The sequence below is a fragment of the Gigantopelta aegis genome, chromosome 4 (assembly GCF_016097555.1).
Source record: "Gigantopelta aegis isolate Gae_Host chromosome 4, Gae_host_genome, whole genome shotgun sequence".
NCBI lineage: Eukaryota > Metazoa > Mollusca > Gastropoda > Neomphalida > Peltospiridae > Gigantopelta > Gigantopelta aegis.
The window spans coordinates 27,666,503-27,690,559 of NC_054702.1; the positions used below are offsets into that span (position 1 = coordinate 27,666,503).

The following is a 24,057-nucleotide window of genomic DNA, read 5'->3' on the forward strand; positions in this document are numbered from 1 at the left end:
GATGACAGTTTCAAAGAAAACCTTGCATAGAGCGGGATTTTTGTAATCAGGAAATATACAGACTTGTTTGCTGTTTGCTAGGTGGTATTTAGCTGCTTTATGCACGTTATTAATAAGAAATAATCGTATAAATGTTTTGTATAATCAGTTACAGAACGATTTATATTGAAAATATGTGTTCTATCACGCAAAAGAACTGCAAATTAAAGCCTGGTTTCCATTCAATGTGTAGCAGGTCGGCCATTGACGCAAGTAGAGAATTTTTTGTTTTGTTCTTGTCTTGTGTGTGTGTGTGTGTGTGTGTGTGTGTGTTGTTGGTTGGGGTTCTTTTGGGGGGGGGGAGGGTTGTTGTGGGCTTTTAGGTTTTTTTAGTTAGGCAGATAGATGACAAATTCTTGTAGTATATAATTTTGTATATGAAGGTTTTAAGGTATCACTGTAGGGGCACGGATGTGTATATAATTGTTTTCGTATCGGATGTGGAATTACTGTCAAGCGAGACGTTCGGAACACGTCAAAGGTAGGTAGTAAGAATATTACTTTTACAATGTTTTCCTTAATATTTGATGCTAGTTACGATTTCTTGATTAGGTCTATACTTTGTCAAATGATTTTATCAGCGTATTGCATAAATACAGCTGTTATTTATTGTATTTGTATGTGTTCAATCATCATTTAAAAAAAGAGAAGAAAATTATCACTTGGGTCCAATTACCAATTACGTGTTCAATCATCAAGACTACATCAAGAAGACCCAAACATTGCGAATGAAATCACGATAAACTTAATTATTTTTTGCTAAAACGTTTTCAAACGTGTACAAACCATAGTTTGACACCCAATAGCCGATGTATTTTTCGTGCTGGGGTGTCGTTAAACATTCATTCATTCATTCAAACGTGTACAGAAACAAACTCAGTTCTATTTAGTGTCAAAAACTTTTACACAAACCCTACAATAAACATGAAACAAATTTTTAATTAATTAAATTCTACGTTGTTTAACAACTGACGTCTGTATAGGTTGTTATAATAATGTTGTATAGGTTGTTTTGATATTAGGCCAAAAAAATGTGTTGGTTGTTTGATTTTGAATTTATGTCCAGCTTTAAAATATCAAAATATATTTTGTAAAAATATATTATAGAATGACATGAATATATACTGTAATAATTATATTATTTATATTTAATTTATATGAGACATCGTTTTTGTTTGTATTTTGCAGGAGCACAATGGCGGACTCTCAATATATATGTTACTACTGTCTAGTGCAGTCGGGTGATTTTAAAAAGATTATTTACCATGGCATAATGTAACATGGAAAGTTAGAATTAAAGTTAAAGGTAGCCACAATTTCAGACATGAACAATGTTTTTCAAACTAAAAATTACAAAATTATCCCTGAACAATTTGCTATGGAAGGAAAAATTATAATTCCACAAAAAGCAACTCTGAGTGTAAAAATTTCACGACAAAAAGAACTAACCTCCCCAGCACAGCCAATTAAGAAAATTAAATGGCATTCAACGCCAAAAAAATTAAGTTACGATGCATCTGATAATTTGTGCCATGACGATGTTTGTGAGGGCCTTTTGAATATGTCTATTGATGACCTTCAAGAAGACAGCAACACTGGTCTAAGTTCTATTGTACCAAATGTTGAAGATGACACTGAAGATGCTGACTATAACAACTTAATAGAAATGCTTCCGAAAGTAGTAGAAACTTTAAGAGATGGTGGCCGTTTAGAAATGTACATCAAATTCAACCAGCTTCTAGCAGAAAAGAAACTTCCTTTGTCAAATATAGCTCTTTTGTTGTTCAGTGACGTTGTGGAATGGTTCTCCTTAAATGATACTCGAAACATGCGATACTCTCCAGAGGTTAAGCAGTTTTGGAGAGTTGGTGCCAAATTGTTTAAAGGTAATTTTTTACGTTTTATGAGCGGATGGATGAATAAGGGACAAAAGGTTGATGGACATATTAAACCCGATGATTCTGCAATAAACTTCGCTGTTCCAGACACAAAATGTCTCATAGACAGTGAGCTATCAGATGTATTGAAAAACATGAAGCCTGGGATCTTGTCTGAGATGATTGACATCTTGCATGAGGACGACATACAACAAACAAAGTCGTATAAACTCTGCGTTGATGGGAAAAAAATAAATTCTAGAGTGGAAGGTCAGAAATACGATGATGTTAATTTGTGGGGATATAAAGGTCCACCTCCAATTAAAGACCAAGAGGATAAACTTAACTAGAGAAAATCAGAAAGTTGGAAATTCTTACTGGCGTATTGGAAATGAGAGATATTGCAAATATATGTCACGCACCAGAAATTCACAAGATTAACATAGTTTCTCAACTGAAGGATATGTTAAACACTTTACGTGAAAGAATAACAGATCTGCGTCAAATTAAAATGAGGAAAACTATTACATTAGAGAGATTAAAAGACTCATGCACCACTACTGAAATGAAGTCAAAATACTTCTATGCAATCAGTGCTGTAAAAACTTATATATACCTATTTCTAGGCGCCTTTTTTCCCCTGCTACACAGGTGGTGTTTAATTAATGTTCATGTGTAAATGGCTGATTTTGATACATTCCACGGAATAATATAATACAGTGTAGTAGACAAGTCTAGTTTCAGTTAACTTTACTTTAATTTTGTATGAAATGACAGATGTTCGTTCCATAACAACCTATACAGTAAATCAGAACAATCTATACAGTTTACGGGGTTTTTTTTTTGGCACACAACCTATACAAAAGGTGTTCGGCGCGACATACAAAATGTTCTTATAAAGCAATGGCCAGTAACGTTATGCATACACAGTGGTCGTTATTCTCATTTACGAATACATATTAACTCTCGGTTGTGTTCTATGTTTCCATTAACTTCTTATTTTTGGTAAAATTTTCAACAATGCGACGTTTCCAACGTCAGGAACGTCTCACGGCTGTATGCAAGCTCCAAGTTGGCACCAATCAGCGAATTGTGGCCCGTAGACTTTAAAGTGTCACAATCAGTCATTAGCCGATTGTGGGGCCGATATCGACAAAACACAAATGTGGATGATCGTCCCCGTTCAGGGCGGCTAAGGGCCACAACTGCGGTTCAGGACCGCTTGATTAGGACTTACACGTTGAGGAATCGAGATCAGTCAGCCAATCAAATCGCAAGAGAACTCCATGTTACAACTGGCGTTATAGTGTCTGGTCAGAGTATTTGTAACAGACTGCATATAAGTAACATCCACGCATGACGACCCTACGTTACCTCACATTTGACTGCGAGACACATTGCTTCTAGACGTCAATGGTGTACACAGCGTAACCATTGGGCTAACAGGAGCTGGGCTCGGGTAATGTTTTTAGAGTAGTTCAGATTCACATTAGACTTCCATGATCGACGTCAGCGTGTCTGGCGACGTCCCAATGAACGCTACACCAACGTCAACGTTCGTCCTCATGACCGATTTGGAGGAGGGTCCGTTATGGTATGGGATGTCATCACCATGACTGCCAGGACCCAACTGCATTTTGTTCATGGGAGAGTCACTGGGCAGTACTACCGTGACAACATCCTTGCACCGATCGTTGAGCCCTTCGCACGTCAGGCTGGATGCCATTTTGTTTTTCAGGACGACAACGCCCATGCTCAGCGGAGTCTACAGATTATTGCGTATCTGCAGCAACAGAATACCACCACACGGCCGTGACCAGCCTTAAGCACAGACCTTTCACCCATTGAGCACATGTCAGACATTATCGGACTACGTCTGAGAACGTCAGCGTCAGCCAACCACCTTGGCTGAATTAGGCGCCGCTCTCCACAAGGAATAGGACAGGATCCCCAAAAATGTTACTGGACGTTTAATCAGAAGCATGCCACGTCGGATTCATGCCTGCTTGGCGAACCGCAGGGGTTTTACCCGTTACTAGTACAAATATTGAAAACGTATAATTGACAAGCACCACCCCTGTTGCCCAGGTGTGTCTCCTCCAGACCTACAACACTATCCTGGCTATAATCTTTAATGCCAATCCCTTGTCACATGAGTGCTTGTGTTTTACCATAAATTAATATTGCAATAAAAATTAATACAACTCTGTTATATTTGAATACCCCCTACTTATTTCGAACATTATATTGATGTTTGATTATATTTCTTGCACAGCCATTTAGACTACATAATGAAATAACTACCAAAATGTTCACTAAAATTATAATAACCTTTTATTATGCATCTATATTGCATGTCACTGTACTGGTTTTGTACTGGTGCAAAATCCTGCTTGAGCCTCTTTTTTCTCTCTTTTTTTTGGGTGGGTGGGTGGGTGTGGAGGGAGGGGGGCCTTATATCATAGCGGGGTCGGGAGTTCTAACCTCAAACTGATTGTTGAAGCACCCGGTAAACGCTTTTCTTGAATGCCGGCTATAGATGATCATATCCTTCATATAAGCTGGTTCATTCCTGCAGCAACTATAAAGACCATTGCAGGCTGAAATGTAGCGGGTCGCCGATTGATGTACAACACCGGGGAGCAGACAAGTTATGTTGTTCGTTGTTTGTTTGTTTTTTGTTTTCGGGTTTTTTTTGGTTGTTTTGGGGGGTTTTTTTCTTTGGGGGTGTGGGGTGGGGGGGGGTTTCTTTGTTTGTTTCTTGTTTTTGTTTTCTTTTCTTGGGGGTTTTATTCTCTTTTTTTGGTAGGACTTTGTTCCCATAACATTGTTCTATGACCTGCGACTGTCTGTATCTGATTTTATGGAAACCTGGATTAAGGTTATAATAATGTTATACATGTATATGTTTAGTGAAGTAGCTTGATTATGTCCATTCTTTGTGTGTGTGTGTGTGTGTGTGCGCGCGCGCGCGTGTGTGTGTGTGTGTGACAGAGAGAGTGTGAAGGAACGTCCACATTTATGGTACTTTACTTCATTCATAAATTTACGAGACTTTGTTATATTCGTTTTAGCTACGTTCATTCTGGGTGATTTGGGCTATTCTTAGATTCGTTCATTTCCGGAGATTGTAACTGAACGTATTTAATTATATTACATTTGTTTGCTGAAAGGTTGCAATAGACAATGTTATTTTATTCTTTGAACCCAGTGTATAGCCGCCGATACAATTATAATACTCTTTGACTAGAATTTAATTGTCTACAGTGATGCTTTAAGAGGTCAGGTTACTACCGGAAATGGCAGTTGCGTCAGAACAAACAGAGTGAAGCAAAACTAATTTCAAAACGAACTAATCGATACGCGTGTGTGATTTACACCAAATGAGTTGGAGCACCTGTCTGTTTCTTTGTACATCACCCGGGAGTCATCATTTTGGTGCATTTTCGTCATCTTCAACTCTGATCAATAAACATGTTGCCGTCTTGTGTTGACAATCCACGTTACATATGTATGTATGTATTATGTATGTATGTATGTATATTGGCCTTGACTAGTATATATTAACGCATTGGCACAGGGGATAAACTCGTTTTGGGCCTCACAAATTGTCTCTTTGCTGGAATTCGAACCTTAGGTACCGACTCGTCCGCAGTTCCCAACCCATCTCGGCCACCAGGACATTCTTTGAAAATAATGTTCAGTTAATCGATAATGATATACGCGGGGCCTACAACCCACGTGTTTGACCGTTAACGTACATGACGTTCTGGCCAAACTTGGCACTAGCAAGTATGTATTGATGTATGAATATCTATAAATACTCTTTGTTTGTTTGCTTCTTACAACTTATTTTCGTACTAATATCCAATTACGTTTCAAGCACGTTGTCCTCAGCTATCTGGGCTGTCTTGTCCAGGACAGTGAGTTAGTAGTTAGCTGTTAGTGGTTAGTGAGAGTCGGTGTAGTGGTCTTACACCTACCCACTGAGTCATTAAAACTCGACCTGGGTGTGAGCCGGTCTGAAAACCCAGTACCTACCAGCCTTACGTCCGATGGCTTAACCACGACACCACCGAGGCCGATTTACAAATACTCTATACCGGTCTTCTCAAATCTACGTCCAAGGGCTGTCAAACATGAATAAATTCCATTTGTGACAGTTATGGCCCTTGAATATATTCCCATGAAATTCGACTTTGATCTGCCCATAACTCTGCCAAGAGTGGGTAAATTCCCATAAAAGTTAAACTCGATCTATAACTACATGATTAATCTATACACAAAACTTAAGTTGAATATCTTGAGGCATTGCGAAAAAGCTATATAGTATGTGGGACAGACGGACAGAGGGACAGACAGACAGAAGAACGGAAACGATATCCACATTCTATTTGAGGTATTTTTTGGAGGGGTTGTTGTTGTTGTTTTGGGGGGTGAGGGGGTGGGGGGGTGGGGTGTTTTGGTTTGTTTTTTGTTTGTTTGTATTGGGTTTTTTGTTGGGGTGTTTTCATCCTAACTTCGTAACTGTATACTCAGAAGAAAACAATAACGATAGTGATGGTGATAGTGAATGACAGTTAGGATGGTTTGGCCGGTGGTGGTAATGACGAGTTTAAGGATGATGATGATTGTTCTGGTAATAATAATAATGATATTGATGATAACGATAGAGAGATTATTTTGCCGATGGTGGTGGTGGTGGTGGTGATTTTGATGTTTATCATGATGAAAATAATGATGATGATGGTGATGGTGATGATGATGGTGATGATGATGATGTTACGAGCCGACGCTGGATCAAAGTCAGTCTGTAGCTTGCTAACACTTTGTACCATCTTTCTCATTATTGATAATGTTTGCCTCAATCAGTATTTATAAATAAATCAAGCACATCCCACTTTTCTCTTTGGTTTTGCTTTTGTAGGTGGGGGTTTGGGTGGGTGTTAGCACAGTGATAGAGTCGTTGCCTGAGGTAGAGATATAGATGTATAAATATACAGATAGATAGATAGATAGATAGATAGATAGATAGATAGATTTGCTTTTGTAGGTGGGGGTTTGGGTGGGTGTTAGCACAGTGATAGAGTCGTTGCCTGAGGTAGAGATATAGATGTATAAATATACAGATAGATAGATAGATAGATAGATAGATAGATAGATAGAGATATATAGATGTATAAATATACAGATAGATAGATTGGTTGGTTGGTCGATTGATTGATGCAGATATTTATGTATTGATGTATGAATCTCTATAATATAGTGTATGTATGTCAATGTTGACTCTTACATACATAAATATTAACGCAGTGTCGCAGAGGATATGCATGAGAACTACAAGCTACGCGGTCTATCCCGCTTACGTGCATGAAACAGTGGACAAACCTGGCAAGGTTGACTATTACATACATAGTTATTAGTGCACTGGCGTAGGGGATAATTAAATCCTTTCTGGCCTCATAAACTGTCCCATGCCATTGCTCGGACTCGACCCTGTGATATCGAATCGCCCGCAACTTACAGATATGCCACGATGTGTTATGAGCTGTCCAGGCATTTATCAAGAAGATGCTCTTTAACTCAACCATATGCATGGGGCCTACACGCTAGGTCTATCCCGCTTACGTGCATGAAACAGTGGGAAAACCTGGCACTGGCTAGTATGTATTGGTGTGTGTGTGTGCGTGCGTGCGTGCGTACGGATACATGTACGTATATAGTAGTTAGCTTTATGGTATAGACGACAAGAACTCAAGCTACAGAGACCAAGTTTTATTCAGTCAATACACCAAGTGAAGAGATAAGCGATCAGAAGATGTAACGAATACAACACATCGTCTATTAAATATATTATTAAAAAAAAACGTGCATACACATCACAGAAAAAATCATAAAGGGAAATAATTCTTACATAAATAATAATTTACTGTTTAAAAAGAAAGAAAAAAAAGTTCGAATTACATGTATACATATTTTCATTGTGTTTTTACATTTGTTGTCTGTACTAATCCACGAATATTATATCACCACGAACAAAAGTTATTTCATAATATATTAATGGCACACCTATTCTGTAATTCATCATGTTCAGGCTTTAATACTGGGTTTACTGTCGCACAAAATTCATTCAATTAGAATCGGGTACAACCCTTGACATATTTCACAGACTAAGTACAACATATAAAGCCATTTTGATACAGTCATAAAGAGGAAACCCACTATATTTTTTCAGCGACGCACTCGACACATTTTAATTACGGTTATATGGCATCAACCATATGTTTAAGAACCACGCAGATATTAATAGAGAAAAGCAGCTGCCGCCACGCAATGGGCTACTCTTTCCGATTAGCAGCAAGGTGTATTTTGTATGCAGTATCCCACACATACCAAAACCTTTGTTACACCAGTTGTAGAGCACTAGCTGGAACGAGAAAATAATGTTTAATAACACCCCAGCACGAAAAATACCTCGGCTATGGGGTGTGAAACAAAGGTAAATGGGAACGAGAAATCGTCCAATTGGCCCCATTAACGGAGATCGATCCTAGACGGACTGCGCATCAAGCGAGCGCTTTACAATTTTATTAATTAAATGTATTCACACACACACACGCACACACGGATAGATATAGATAGATAAACGCTAAACCTATCATTAGTGACGTCACGCCACAGTCGCTCTGCTAGCTAACGAGTCGGTCAAATTTCTGGGAGTTATTTTCGACCATGCCATTGCATTCGGTGAGCACATTGCGGAGGTGACTGACAGGTGTATTTATTACATTAATTTAATCCGGGTCTTCTCAGGCACACCATGGGGATCAGACAGGCAAACACTTCTTATAATCTTTGAAGCCTTCATAGTATCCAGACTCCAATATGGGGCCCTTGCCTTTGGGTGTGCCACTGATAATCAGCTTAAGAAACTTGATGGGATCTACTGTAGAACCCTCAAAATTATAGTAGGAGGGACCGTATGTACCCCATATGAGAGTGTCTTGGCTGAATTGGGTGTGGTCCCTGATTCTCCCATAAATAAAATTAAACCTATTCAAATAGCTTCTGTTAGAGATAAACACGTATCTATTATTTCATATTTGTATAAGTTTGCAGTTGATTTCGGGATTGCGGGTCTGCCAATCAGTCGTGCCAATCTGAACTTTGAGTTCCCTTGGCAGATCGGTACCCCCGTGGTCGGCTACCACATCCGCAAAGAAATTATACAAGTTAAAAATGATAATATTAAAAAAATTCTTTTTTCCGCTGTGGTTGGGGACTTGTACCCGGATGCTATACATGTGTATACAGATGGGTCCAAGGATCCAGCTACAGGCAGGACAGGGGTGGCCTTTGTTATTTATAATAAAGATATTCAGGACAGACCCGTGGCTGTTAGGGCTAGACTCACGGATAACATCTCTGTCTATACTTCAGAATTAATGGCCATTCTCTGTGCGTTGATGTGGATTGAAAATTGCCATTGAAATCATAGCCCTGATAGATACGTGATTTTCTCGGACAGTCTTAGCTCCTTACAGGCAATATCAGGCTCTAATGGCGTCAGACCGGAAATAGTTAAACAAATTTATAAATTTTCAAACAAGTTAGTAGCCATTGGAGTAAAGGTCACCCTCGAATGGGTCCCAGCCCATGTGGGGATAGCCGGTAATGAGCTGGCTGATGAAAATGCCAAAATGTCTCTCCAGGAGGTCAAGGTCGGGGTGACGACTAGTTACAACTACGCTGAGATATGTTCCCTGGCAGAGCCACACTTTGGTAAGTTGTGGCAGTTAGAATGGGATCACCATACCAGAGTGTGGCACTCCTATATTAAACCGAAGGTCACTACTCCTGGTCCAGTTTCATTTAATGTAAAAGCTACTAAAATTATTGCAAGATTAAGAATGGGTGTATCTTATGGTTTAAATGATACTAAATTTAAAGTCAGGACATCCAATACACCCAACTGCTTGGTATGCAATAAAATTGATAATGTTAATCATTTTTTGATTGAGTGTACCAAGTATAAATTAATTGGACAGAAACTGGAAGACTTTTTCAAATCAAAAAATATTATCTTTAATTCCTATAATATTTTAAATCCTTTAGACAGTTATAAAGCAGTAATTGATAGACTTCTGGTGGCCTTCGTTTATCAATCTAGGGCACATATGTTGTGATTAAAATTTACTATTTTTCTGCTTTGTATTGCTGTTCCAACTAACCAGTGTTTTTGTTGCTAATTAATTTTTGGATCTTCTACGTAAGGTTAAGACGTATGTTGGGGCCGGGCGCGGCTGTTGTTTATGGTTTGTCCTCCTCAGTCGTGTCCGGACCCATATACTGGATCCTATACTTTTTTGTACAGTTGGCTCCATTTTTATTGGGGCTGCTGGCATTATTGGTGTAGCTCAAATTACGCTTGTTGGTTGGTTATTTTTGCCTGTATTGACTGTTTGCGTCATCTTTGGCGTTAGTTGCTTTTGTTCTAGCACGCTTTCTCACCTCTGAGGGCTGTCTTTCGCCGTCCGCGGATTATAACGCTTCGCGCTCTATCCGCTTTTAAAGAATTTTCTCTCGGCTTGTTTTAACAGTTTTAAATTTTATTTAATTATTTTTAAATGTTAGTTTGTATGGATGTGTGAATGTATGTTTATTTAGTTTAGTTTGGTCAGCTTCAGGTTTGTATAGGCTGGGGTCCATTATCTGGCAATAATGCACTCCATCCTTCGCCGGCTTGTCCTTAACAATTAAAAAATTAAAAAACGCCAAACACATTAGGGGTTAGACGCTTAGGCGTAGGCGTTTTGGATTTAGGGAGATATAGGATTGTCTGGGGCCTTCCCCCGTCCCTCGCTCTCCCTGGTCACCCCCCCCCCCCCCCCCCCCCCCCACGCTGAAGCTCAAATGGACTCGGTATCTCCCCATAAAGGTAAATTACTGTTAGTATTATATTTTAATATCAACCTCCTGTGACAACCTTCAATCAACAACCTCCAACCTCGTTCCAGATAGGGCTTAGAGTTTGTTGTATTATTTTAATTTAGAACGCCCATTTAAAATGGTGAAAAATGTATTAGTGTAGGAAAATTTTGGATATAATAATAGTTTTTAAATAAATTTTTGGAATACACCTTCAAATTTTTTTTCTTTTCTTTTATATATAGTTAAATTTGTCCCCCTATATATATTTTTTATTTTTGAGTAAAATTCAAAATTATCCCGTAAAATTTTCTGTCCCGGAGTAGACCTCTGGCTATCCAGAACTCGACCCCGGGACAGACATGCTTGAAACCTTCGTGGTATGGAAGCATGTGAATAAATACATGAATGAATGAGCTAACGAGTCTACCGCTGCCAAATATAGTGACATTCAACCTACATTATTGACATTGTTTACAATTGTCGCAAATGAAAATAATGATAAAAAGAATATCCCCTCGTGTCTTGTGATATAATTTAACAACACTCGTTCATAAAAGCATAAAAAATCCTCGGCAAGTGTCGGATTTCATACTTTTATCAACGAGTGCTGATAAATTATGATATCACAAGACACGAGGTGAGTATCCTCTATCTATTAGGCTTTAACTGGCCTAGGTAAAATGTATTTCTGGAGTCGTTTTGATTGCTACAACATACCGAGTCCTTTCTCTTGTTCGGAGCTGCTTACAAACAACATTTAGCAATAGAAGGTGTGGACTATTCAATATATAAATTTTAGTCTTTCAATAAAAATGTCTAAAGCAATATATACTCCAGACGCCATCACCACTGGGTGCGTCGCAGTGTAGTTGTAAATGAAACCACCGTTGGCAAAAAACTGTAATGACAAGAAAAATAATAACAGCTAAAACAAAGATCAAGATCATGATGATGATGATGTTGATGCTGATGATGATGACGATGATGATGATATGTCCAACAGTAATAACAAAACATTTATTTGTAACAACACATATAATACTTATTAAAATTGAAAGCATTAAAAAGATGTTCCTAAAAATTCTCCTAATTTTACAAACATACAATTTAGATTTCGCAATTCAAACAAACCTACAACGGCTCTAGTATTTAAAGATGTCTGAAATATATTTTCATTAGTTACTGACACCATCTCGGTTGTTAATGGAAAATTAATTTAACATTTTTAAAAGTTAGGTTTTATAATTGTATACGGGTGTATACCACCAAATCAAATCACATAGATGATTAATTTAATATGCGTGGCAGAAACTGCTAACACATAGTGTCTTGGTCCACATTAATCCTACAGTCACTGTATACATCGGCAAAGATATAATGACTATAGTCTGTCCCACAGGTAACGACTTGTTTTTCATACCATAGAATTTACTACAAGTTATTCATTTCTGACCCCATTGTTTTGTAACTTGCACACAAAAGTAGTTTTGTTTTTGTTATTTCTAAACCACTTTTACTTTTCTTCTTACGTCATACCAAACTAAAATTATTACTAAAAACACTTTCGTAGAACGCTGGGACGGATTGTAGATAAAATCTCTATATTTGTGTCACTAATCAAAAATATAATCACGTGACATAAGCCTGACTCGACTCGAGTATGTCAGACTAGATGTTCAATAAACATAGTCTTCAAATCATTGTTTTAGTACAGTAAACCGGCCTTTCCCCAGGATATTTTAAGCCGCTTCCATTTTTAGCATCAGTATAACACAAATCAAGCCACAATATGAGGGTAGTGGGTTGAAAGCAGTTAAGTGTTTGCCTTGAATCCAGCTAATCATACTCTTTTTTTAAACTTGTTTTTTAAAAGTAACCCATCAGTTCCCCACCCCCAACAATTTCATAATTTGTGCCATGTTGTTGCTGTTAATTTACTAAATACAAATACCTTTAAGTTTTGCGATAACTATATAAAACTTGTATATGTATTTATGAATCCGAGTTTAGAAACGCTTTTTGAATGTGACAGAATGTAGCTAGCGTCTAACAAAGAATGACATCATTTATCTATACTGCAAAAGCCTTGCTAGGTTGACGATACTCGATTTGCATACACAAAATTTTTTGAATAAATAATGATTCTCCGACTATTTCTGTAGGATTGCAGTATAAATAAAATAACCAGCTATTCTCTATATATACCATAGATAAAAATATTACAATACCTCACACTTAAGGTAAATATGAAAATCTGGTACATCAAAAGTCGTGGTATGCGCTATCCTGTCTGTGAGAGTGAGAAGGGAATCTTCATACCACCTCACTTCTACTATTGGTTTTAACGACACTACTTGGTAATTTTGACATATATTTCATTAGTAGTAAGGTATATTTTATATGCAGCATCAAACAGACAGAATAGCACATATCACGACCTTTGATATACCAGTAGTGGTACAAAATATCCCAATGGGCCCAGATCCTAGACCGACTACGTATCAGGCAAGCGTTTTACCACTAGGCTACGCCCCCCCCCCCCCCCCCCCCCCCCCCCACACACACACACACTGATAAAGTTAATAGTTGTTATTAAGACAATTATCGAAACGTGGCATTACCATAAACGTCCCGTTGTGGTAGGCTATCCTTAGCTCGAAGAGAACACCAACTTGAAATGGAAAAATGTCAGGTCTGATAAATTCACCGCTTCCTTTTTCCCATATAAGAGAAAACCTACTGTTGAAAACCAGGTTTTGATTACGTAACCTCGAACTAAATACTACATAAAGATCTGACGAGTCTCGGATATCCACATGGAATCTGAAAAAAAGAGTATATATCAGTTAAAAGAAACGCATTTATTACTTTTTAATAGTTGTTGTTCTTCTTCTTTAGAATGAAGGAAGGAAGGAAGGAAGGAAATGGTTTTAAACACTGGGTGATGTTGTTAATTTTCACAGAACATAAAGTTGCCACCATGAGGTACACCCATCTTGTGGGTGAATGTTAGACAAAGTCGACCCCAGTCAGACTTTAAAACATCTATCCTTTAAAAAAATTGAGAAATAACAACAGGAAGTCGATATGGTGGAAAAGAAGGAAATGTTTTATTTAACGACGCACTCAACACATTTCATTTACGGTTATATGGCGTCGGACATATGGTTAAGGATCACATATATTGAGGGACGAAACCCGCTGTCGACACTTCATGGGCTACTCTTTTCGATTAGCAGCAAGGGATCTTTTATATTCACCATCCCATAGACAGGATAGCACATACCACGGCCTTTGATGTACCAGCCGTTGTGCACTGGCTGGATGAATGAATGAATGAATGAATGAATGAATGATTACTGACACCCCAGCAGAAAAATGAAGATCGGCTATTAGGTGTCAAACAAAGGTAAGCACATCAATACGATTATCTCCATTAAAAATAGAAATTGTAAAATGATGTAAGACAGTGTAAAGAGCTGAGGGAATCGTGCAACAGAATACAATACAAATGTCAAGGTAAGTATATTTTAAAACATTGTATAGAAATATTCTTATGTATGTCATCTGGTTCCTAATAAAAACATTATTTAAATTTCTTAATCTCCAACCAGTGCACCACAACTGGACAAAGGCTGTGGCATGTGTTTTCCTGTCTGTGGGAAAGTGCATATAAAAGATCCCTTGCTACTATTAGAAAACAACATGAAGCGGGTTTCCTCTTATGTCTGCGAGTCAGAATTATCAAATGTTTGACATTCAATAGCCGATAATTAATTAATCGATGTGCTCCAGTGGTGTCGTTAAACAAAACAAACTTTTAATTGTTCAGGTAGATTAAGTGTCAGGTCAGGTCATAGGGTTTAACGTGTACATCCAGCACAAGCTGTTGTAGCGGACGCCTGTCATGGGCGCAGGTGTCATACCATGCCGACTCCTCCGTCCAGGACACGAAAGGGGTTTCGGGTAGGTGGAAGGAGGGCATTTGTGGTGCTATTGAATTTTGAATGTCCTGTAGGATTAAGTAAAAAAAAATAATAAAGGTTTGCGCAAGTTTCGTAAAGTAATTTTGGAACGGTTCACCGAAAGAGAAAAAGAGCTATTGATTAATTTTGATTTAGTTTGCCGAGTAGTAGCTCAAAGATTAAATGAGAGATGAGGCATTGGTATACGTGCACTGTCTGGGAGTGATAATAGTAATATGTTGCTTATATGGGTTCATTGCCACATTACCACAAATACAAAGTGGTTTGGAGCAGTGAAATCATCATCCCAGAGCACAGCTGATGGTTGAATGGCAGGCGCTTAACGACACCACTAGAGCTCACTGATTTATTAATCATCGGTTATTGGAAGTCAAACATTGGGCAATTCTGACATATACAAGTTGTTTTAGAGGGAAAAGCCACTACAGTTTTTCATTAGTAGCAAGGGATGTTTTATATGAAACATCCAACAGAAAGGATATCTGACACCACGGCCTTTGATATACCAGTCGTGTTGCACTGGCTGGAGCGAGAAATCGCCCAATGAACCCACCGACAGATATCAATACGGTTACAGACAAGGACATGGATGTGAATTGGGGAAAATAAGTGACCTGAAAGGGAGGTTCAGTCAGAATGTGAAGAAGAAGTGAATTTCAAGTGTAGCAAGAATCAGTGTTTGGGGAAGAATCAAAATTGATATTCCTTTTATAAAACGACTGTCCTGGGTTTGTCGTCATTATAAGATGTTTCAATCCAACAGAGCCTTATAAAGGGACATTACTGAGTTTGCTGCAATTTTTAAGATGTTATCGACTAACAGAGACTTTTTGACGACTGTAATTACATATCAAATATATTTTTCTGCATAAAATATTAGTGGATGTATATTAAACATATTTCTGGTCGTTCTAATATTTGTACTAGGTTAAATTTCATTTTATTTCCTAAAAAACATATTTTTTCCTAATAAATTATTTGAAGACAAAATCCAGTTTGGGCTTCATACAAATATTAAGACGTCCAGAAACACATTGGATATACAGACACTGATATTCTAAACAAGAAAATATATTTAATATGTAACTTTAATCGTAGAAATATTTTGTTTGTCGTAAACATCTTACAATGCAGCAAACTCGGGAATGTCCCTTTAACTACTAAAATTACATATTAAATATATTACCTTGTTTAGAATAACAATGTCTGTGTAATTATACACAATTAGTGTATGGTCGTCCTGTTGTTTGTACTAGCTCAAACTGAAAACATTATGGAAGGAAGGAAATGTTTTATTTAACGACGCACTCAGAACATTTTATTTACAGTTATATGGCGTCGGACATATGGTTAAGGACCACACAGATATTGAGAGAGAAAACCCGTTGTCGTCACTTCATGGGCTACTCTTTTCGATTAGCAGCAAGTGATCTTTTATATGTACCGTCCCACAGACAGGATAGTACATACCAGGGCCTTTGTTATACTAGTTGTGGAGCATTGGCTAGAACGAGAAATAGCCCAATGTGCCCACACACGGGAATCGATCCTAGATCGATCGCGCATCAGGCGAGCGCTGTACCACTGAGCTACGTCCCGCCCGGAACATTAGGGTGACCGGAAACGCGTATTATACGCACCTACAAACATTGATATTCTAAACAATAAAATGTATTTAATATGTTATTTTAGTATTTAAAAGTCTCTATTACAATAGCAGCAAACTCGAGACAATTTCTCAAAACATATTCTTACTGATTGTTTGTCTCTGGTATGCCATTGAAAACCGTTTCCCAGCCATCACGTATTGGTTCAGGAAGCACTGCCAGATAATGTCCGACACCGTCCGGAAGAGTCTAAATTAGAAATTACACTTTTCTTATTTAATACATTGATTTTGTTTTTATTACTGATTATTATGTGTGTGTGTGTGTGTGTGTGTGTGTGTGTGTGTGTGGAGAGAGAGAGAGACAGAGAGAGAGAGAGAGAGAGAATTCGTCACGAGTATTTTTTAATATGGAAAGTATCAACCGAGTCTACGTTAATCGGTATTTGTCGAGGCTCTCCCGAGACAAATACCGATTGACCAGACGAGGTTGATATTTTACATATTAAGAAACACGAGTAACGAATTCTATTTATCCTATAATACTTCTAAAATAACATTTTAATTACATTTTTAGTAAATCACTGTACTAAAGTCGCCGCCATCGGTAATATGACATCATCACGATTAGCACAAATTAGTTTGACGTCACGCATTTCAACTAAATCTTTGAAGACACAGGTCTTACTGGCTTGTAAGCAAATGACCCATCCACAGCAACACATTACCTAGAGACCTTGCAAATTTGCATACCATTATTAACCGGGTTAATACACTAACATTATCGCATGGGTTTATGTCATGGATATATATACTACTCAAAAGAATTTAAGGGTCAGACGATTATTTTCGACATTATTTTCTGAATGTCAATTATATTAGCTAGACCATAATGTCACGCATGGTATTGTTCCATTTTGACGAAAGTGGGTCTAAGCAACCCATAAATGAATTAAAATCCACTGTCATTGACACTGTCGACTATTCTAATGGCGAGTTAAAAACATTTTAGGGCGAAAGCGAAAGTTCTGCTAAATAGAAACTTGCTTTTTCACAAAGCGCTTCATTTGCACGCTTTGCACGTGTATTCCATGTTCCCAATGCTGAATTGCAATAACGGAGCTTGCGTTCGTGTACGGTGCACACTCCAAATTCACAATGGTACGACGTCATGGCTATCGAAGATCGAGGAAGGGCTATTGCTTGGCTTCAGGATGGCAATACGCAAAGAAATGTTGCTCTGAGACTTGGTGTCAGTCAGAGTGTCGTTTCGCGACTGTGGCAACGGTACCAAGCAACGAATTGTTCGAAATCCTCCACGTTCGGGAAGACCCCGAAGCACTACAAATAGAGAGGACCGCTACATCACCAATATGGCTCTACGTCAACGCACAACCACTGCACGCCGATTACGTGACAATCTGCGGACTGCGACTGGAACTCGAGTGTTTGATCATTTATACGCAATCGTCTGAGAGCCATAATCTACGCTGCCGTTTAGGCTGTTTTACCACCACTCCTACCACGTCACAGAACGGCCATTCGTCACTGGTGCACGCTATATCTGCGGTGGCAACGTGTTCAGTGGGGTCGAGTGATGTTCACTGATGAGTCCAGGTTTAGTCTCCAGTTTTCGAGTTCGTGTCTACAGATCTTTGGGGATTTCGCTGACGTTAACGTTACAAAACGTCACCGGTTCGGTGGTGGCAGCGTCATGGTGTGGGGCGGCATCTATATCCACCACAGGACCCCCCTATAACATTATGGTATGGCAATCTGAATGGAATCCGCTATCTGAATGAGATATCCGGCCGTTGGTTCTTCCAGGCCTAAGATTGGCGGCGGGGCAGTTCTGCAGGATGACAATGCCAGACCCCACCGCGCCAGGGTGGTAATTTCTCAGACAACAAGGTATCGCCAGGATGGATATGGTCAGCATATTCGCCTGACTAGGGAAAATATTCGCCTGACTTGGCCCCAATAGAGGCGCCTGGGACGAATTAGGCAGGAGAGTTCGGGAAACCATGCCCCTAGCGGCCAATTCATGATCTGGGTCAACTTCTTATGGCAGAGTGGCAGGCCATTCCCCAAGAGTTCTTCAGACGTCTGATCAACAGCATGAGGCAACGATGTGTCGAGTGTATTCGCGCCAGGGGTGGATTCACACACTATTAAACGAATGTTCTAATGTGTAAAATCCATGTTTGACAACCTTCAACTATGACAGCATGTCATGTGACTTTCTTGTATACAGTGACGTTTATTTATGTTTTTTTGTAAATATGGAACAATAAATTAAATTTTTGGTGTAGTTTACATCATCAATCTAATACACTCTGAAACTTATTTGGTTATAAATTTTTGACCCTTAAATTCTTTTGAGTAGTATATATATGTGATTTTCTGATTTCTGCGGCATCGGGGTTTCCTGCAGGAAATACACCAGTGGAATACAGAAATCAGAAAACCACATATATGTAGTTTTGTCTATATATTCCACAATTAATTCATGCGTTCGTTCGTTCGTTCATTCATTTGTTCATTCGTGTGTTTGTTCGTTTTGTTTATTAATTCACTGATTCATCGACTATTTGACACTTTCTTTCAGTGTATGAAAGAAAAAAGGATACTTTACTTTCGTTTTTTATGTTACGATAATTCAGACTAGATTGTAAAAGAGTTTAACTAGAGCTACAATTCGGCAAACCAAGTTAAGATTACTTAAATAGGTGCATTTCTTTTCGATGAACCGTTCCAAATTATGCGTCGAATTACCTTATGAAAACTGCGCAATATTTTATATCTTGGACTTAATTCTACATGACATTCAAAACTCAATAGCACCACAGTTGCTGGAGATCTTTTGAACTTGCCAGCGCGGGCGGTCCCTCCTCCCACCCATCCCAAACCCTTTTCTGTCCTGGACGGAACAGCTTGCTCTGAATGTGCACGTTAAACTCTTAGACCAGACCAGACCGATATAATTACTAAAAACCAGGGCAATTTATAATTGAATGTCAAATTAGGTAGTTCACTGCAGTCCATGATAGTTCTTATTACCATTTATTCCATCAATATAATTCAGGAGTTTCTAATTACAATTCGGGAAAGGTAGTGTATTTAAATTAGTCATGGCAGTTTGTGTGACATATCAAGCCAATGTTACCCCCCAGGACAGAACTTTTACAACTGAGGGCAATTGTTATTAAGCTTAATCCACACATACAACTCCAGTATACCACGACTAGTATATCAAAAGAAAGAAATGTTTTATTTAACGACGCACTCAACACATTTTATTTACGGTTATATGGCGTCAGACATATGGTTAAGGACCACACAGATTTTGAGAGGAAACCCGCTGTCGCCATTACATGGGCTACTCTTTCGATTGGCAGCAAGGGATCTTTTATTTGCGCTTCCCACAGGCAGGATAGCATAAACCATGGCCTTTGTTGAACCAGTTATGGATCACTGGTCGGTGCAAGTGGTTTACACCTACCCATTGAGCCTTGCGGAGCACTCACTCAGGGTTTGGAGTCGGTATCTGGATTAAAAATCCCATGCCTCGACTGGGATCCGAACCCAGTACCTACCAGCCTGTAGACCGATGGCCTGCCACGACGCCACCGAGGCCGGTAAACTAGTATATCAAAGGCCGTGCTATGTACTACCCTGTCTGTGGTATGGTGCATATAAAATATCCCTTGCTGCTAACCGAAAAGAGTAGCCCATGAAGTGGCGACAGCGGGTTTCCTCTCTCAATATCTGTTTGCCAACAATGTTGTACATTTTAACTACAGAATTGATGACTGCATGTTGTGTTTGTGACGAGTGTCACCTGTGAGGCATGATGTGCTCTCTCCTATATATGTTCGTAAAACTTTTTGTTGTCGTTGTTGTTGTTGTTTTATAAAACACAATCACCTGATTTCTCCATTCCACCTGTAGACACTGCCCATCGGGTCCTGCCCACATTCTAGATGATTGACATACCGCTGAATCGTTGTTGCCAAAGAACTGGAAAAGTTCGTCGCACTTGATTGTTCCTCGATTGCCGACAAAGGTGGAGGTGGACACCAGGGAACCATTCTTTACTTCAAGAACTCCGCAGTCGACTGGAAGAGACACACTGGTATTAAATTAAAATATTGAAGACGGACATTTTGAAATACTGCTATTATTGATGTTTCATACAGCGTTGCTTGGTTCATTCCTGAGAGAGAGAGAGAGAGAGAGAGAGAGAGAGAGAGAGAGAGGGGGGGGGGAGATAGTATATGAGGCTACTGTGAGCTCTGCCTTTGAATCACAAATCTACATTAGCTTGTCTGGAGGAACTTTCAAGCACTTTTAATAAGTTCTAAACAACAAACACTTCTCGTTATAGTCTGTTTCAAAAACATTTAGATTGTGCAAATGAGATAAATATAAATGGTGTTCCATGCTCCTTAATTTTTTTCTGTCCCAGGACAAGCCCCTGGCTATCCAGAGACAGGCCCCGGGACGGACATGCTCCAAACTAGTGGTATATAAGCATGTAAAAATCATTCGCCCTCGCCTCAGAATCTTCAAAGTCTGTGTGCAGCTATTTTGCATTGTGTCACTCGAAGGGAAATTCAAAGTATGCTTGGATGTTTACGTTAACAGATAAAATAAGACATTCATTTCATTTATGGATTCATAAATTACAATAAGGTATGTATTGAAGCTTCTATGTAAACTTGAGTAAATTGATATACAAGGTTGATCATTACAGCGGTGACAGACACCTGTTGACAGGTGATACAAAAATACGTTGATCGAGGCTGGCAAAAAGTGCATTAATTTTGAGGGGTTTTTAATCAAATTGTTATCGACCAGTTTTATACATATATTCACAATCAAGATGTGTTGTTATAACACTGGTTTTGTGAATTAAATTAACGTTGTTTCTTTGTTTACAAACATACCCCAACACTTGTTTCAAGACGTAATGTAACGTAATAATTAACGTGCGCAGACTTTTGTTCCGCACAGACTAAGGTGATATGTGTGTGTGTGTGTGTGTGTGTGCGTGTGTGCGTGTATATATATATATATATATATATATATATATATATATATATATATATATAACCATCAAGTTCTTCAACCACACGAAGTATGAAAAGGAAACAAAACTGTAACTAAAGGGTACCAAATAAAAAATAAACTGGAAAATCATGAAAGAGTACACGCGCAATTCTGGGCAATGCAACTTGTGTTTGGAAGAGAAGCTGGCCATTCTGCGCAGAAAAAAAGAAAACATACTCAATAAAAAATCCGACTTCATTTCCAGATGTCGTCACAACAATCGTCCCATGACGTAATAAAACGCAGGACAAATATTAACGTTCAGCCATCTGATGAACGCGTTGAACTCCGAGTCATGGCAAAACTTCTCAGGATATGGTACAATCCATGTATGTTTCACTTATATATACATGTATATATATATATATATATATATATATATATATATATATATATATATATATATATATATATATATATTTGAGGGGGGGGGAAACATCGATATCCGCCAAATTAATATATTAGGATACAAACAGTGTTATGCGAACTTATGGCGAGCATCTACATCATTATAACATCTTTAGAGACATATATTCAGTAAGCTTAAATACAACTGTTTTGTATAGGAGCCGTCCATAATTATGTTAATTTTCACGAGCGTACAAACTGTACACTTTTGACACCCCCCCCCCCAAAAAAAAAAAAAAAAAAAAAAAAAAGTGTGCATACCCAAATGAAAAATGTTGATTGAAATTTTTCATTTTCAAAAAAAGTGTACGCTGGCCCCCTTAACCCCTCCCACCCGCGTACGGTTTGTACGCTCGTGAAAATGTTGCAAATTATGGACGGCCCCTAAACTTTATACCCAATTTTAATTCCAGTCAGTCATTATTCGATAATAATTCCAATCTCTAAAAATCCCTTTATTATAAACCCTTGGATTGGTCAAATTCGTATCACGTGATGATACAGACTGGGATAGGAAGTAGCACCAGACGTTCTCAGTTTAGCACTATGTTTTATACGAAAACTACTTTATGAATTATGTCAACAAAGGAATCCCCGAGGAATTTCCTTGAGATTCTGTTTTTAGACATCAAACAGTAATCGTCTGCTGTCAAACTTCTAAACATCTTCACATATAAATTATACCATACAAAATAGGTCGCTTCAGACAGTTTTATTAAAGGTTAAAAGTTATTGAAATTACTTACGTTATATGTTTATAGTGAATTCAAAATCCCACAACTAAAAATCTATTTTGCCGATCCAAAAAAAGTATATAATTCCAATGGAATTTGGACAGCCTAAAAGCGATTTCAAAAACAAAATTCAGTCAGTTCATGCCATACCATTAGCATCTAACGCGCATTCAACGGCATTGTAGTATGACGTACACAACACATAGTTTCTAAGTTTGCGCGCCACTGCGATGCAATCTTTAAACGAGTCGGGTTTTGAAACTATCAATATCATGTACATGTCGGGACACAGGAACGAAGCTTCAATTCGAAGCTACAACAGAGAATGTTCCACTTTCCAAAAACGAAACATGAGCATGTTATTGTAATATATGTATACTTGTGCGCACCACTTGAAGTCACACATGCCAAAACTATCCTGTTGCCACTTCCACAATTACAGGCCAGTAAACACAGAAAGTCGCGACAAACAGGTTTCATCCATTTCCGGAAACATTGAAGCCACTTTCTCCATGTCAAATCTATCAAAACATGGAATTATCACGCACTCAAAATTTTATAACTGTAATTTCAACGTCGTAATTGGTACAAACTGGACAGTAATAAAAAAAATGGCGCCCATCCACAGTTCGTAGTTAAATATTCATACACCAACCGCTTCACATATAAATTATAGCATACAAAATGGGTCGCTTCGGACATTTTTATTACAGGTTAAAAGTTATTAAAATTACTTACGTTATATGTTTCTAGTCAATTCAAAATGTTTTTAGTTGGTATTGACATTTAATGCAAAAAAATAATATGAATTGTATTAATGATTTTAACATTGTCATTCTCTCATTCGGCTATTGACGGAAAAAGCCGAACCACCATAGGGATTCCGCTAATGTTGAGTATGAATTTCGTGTTAATAAAATAGTAAATAGTTGGAAAATAGAGTTCACTTTTTATTTTCAAGAGCTTTACATTAATGACATGGTTATGTGTTTGGAATTATAAGAATTATAAGAATCCAAGGGTTTATAATATACGCCATTCATACAGTGTGTAGAGCGTTTTTGCGTTTCATACTAGCATGAAACCCAAAAACATTCACGTTCAATTCTTAATTAAAATGGCGTGAAAATATGTAGACGCGGTGGGTTATTGTAATGGAAATGACGTCAAACATGAATGACGTCATTTTGATTATCCTTACATAAAAATAACCAATTTTAAGTACAGTGAAAATATAGAAATTATATTTATTTTTAGTGAATAAATTCATGATTTAGTTATCTCCCTTGTAAATCATTACGTTTTAATTACTGAGGTCAGTGTCGCATCGTGTTTAAGCTTGATGATTACCAGTGTATCTGATC

General features: G+C 38.1%; 1 protein-coding gene across 1 annotated transcript in view; it reads right to left on the reverse strand.

Moving 5' to 3' along the window:
* Window positions 1-7,676: 7,676 nt before the first annotated feature.
* Window positions 7,677-24,057, reverse strand: part of LOC121369773 — a 35,104-nt gene continuing 18,723 nt past the window's right edge. Inside the window, exons 4-7 of the mRNA XM_041494831.1 lie at window positions 20,367-20,557; window positions 16,589-16,689; window positions 13,469-13,670; window positions 7,677-11,745 (exon numbers count right to left, since the gene is read on the reverse strand). Of these exons, the coding sequence (XP_041350765.1) occupies window positions 11,629-11,745; window positions 13,469-13,670; window positions 16,589-16,689; window positions 20,367-20,557 (611 nt within the window). The 3' untranslated portion in view covers window positions 7,677-11,628. The remainder of the gene's footprint in view (window positions 11,746-13,468; window positions 13,671-16,588; window positions 16,690-20,366; window positions 20,558-24,057) is intronic.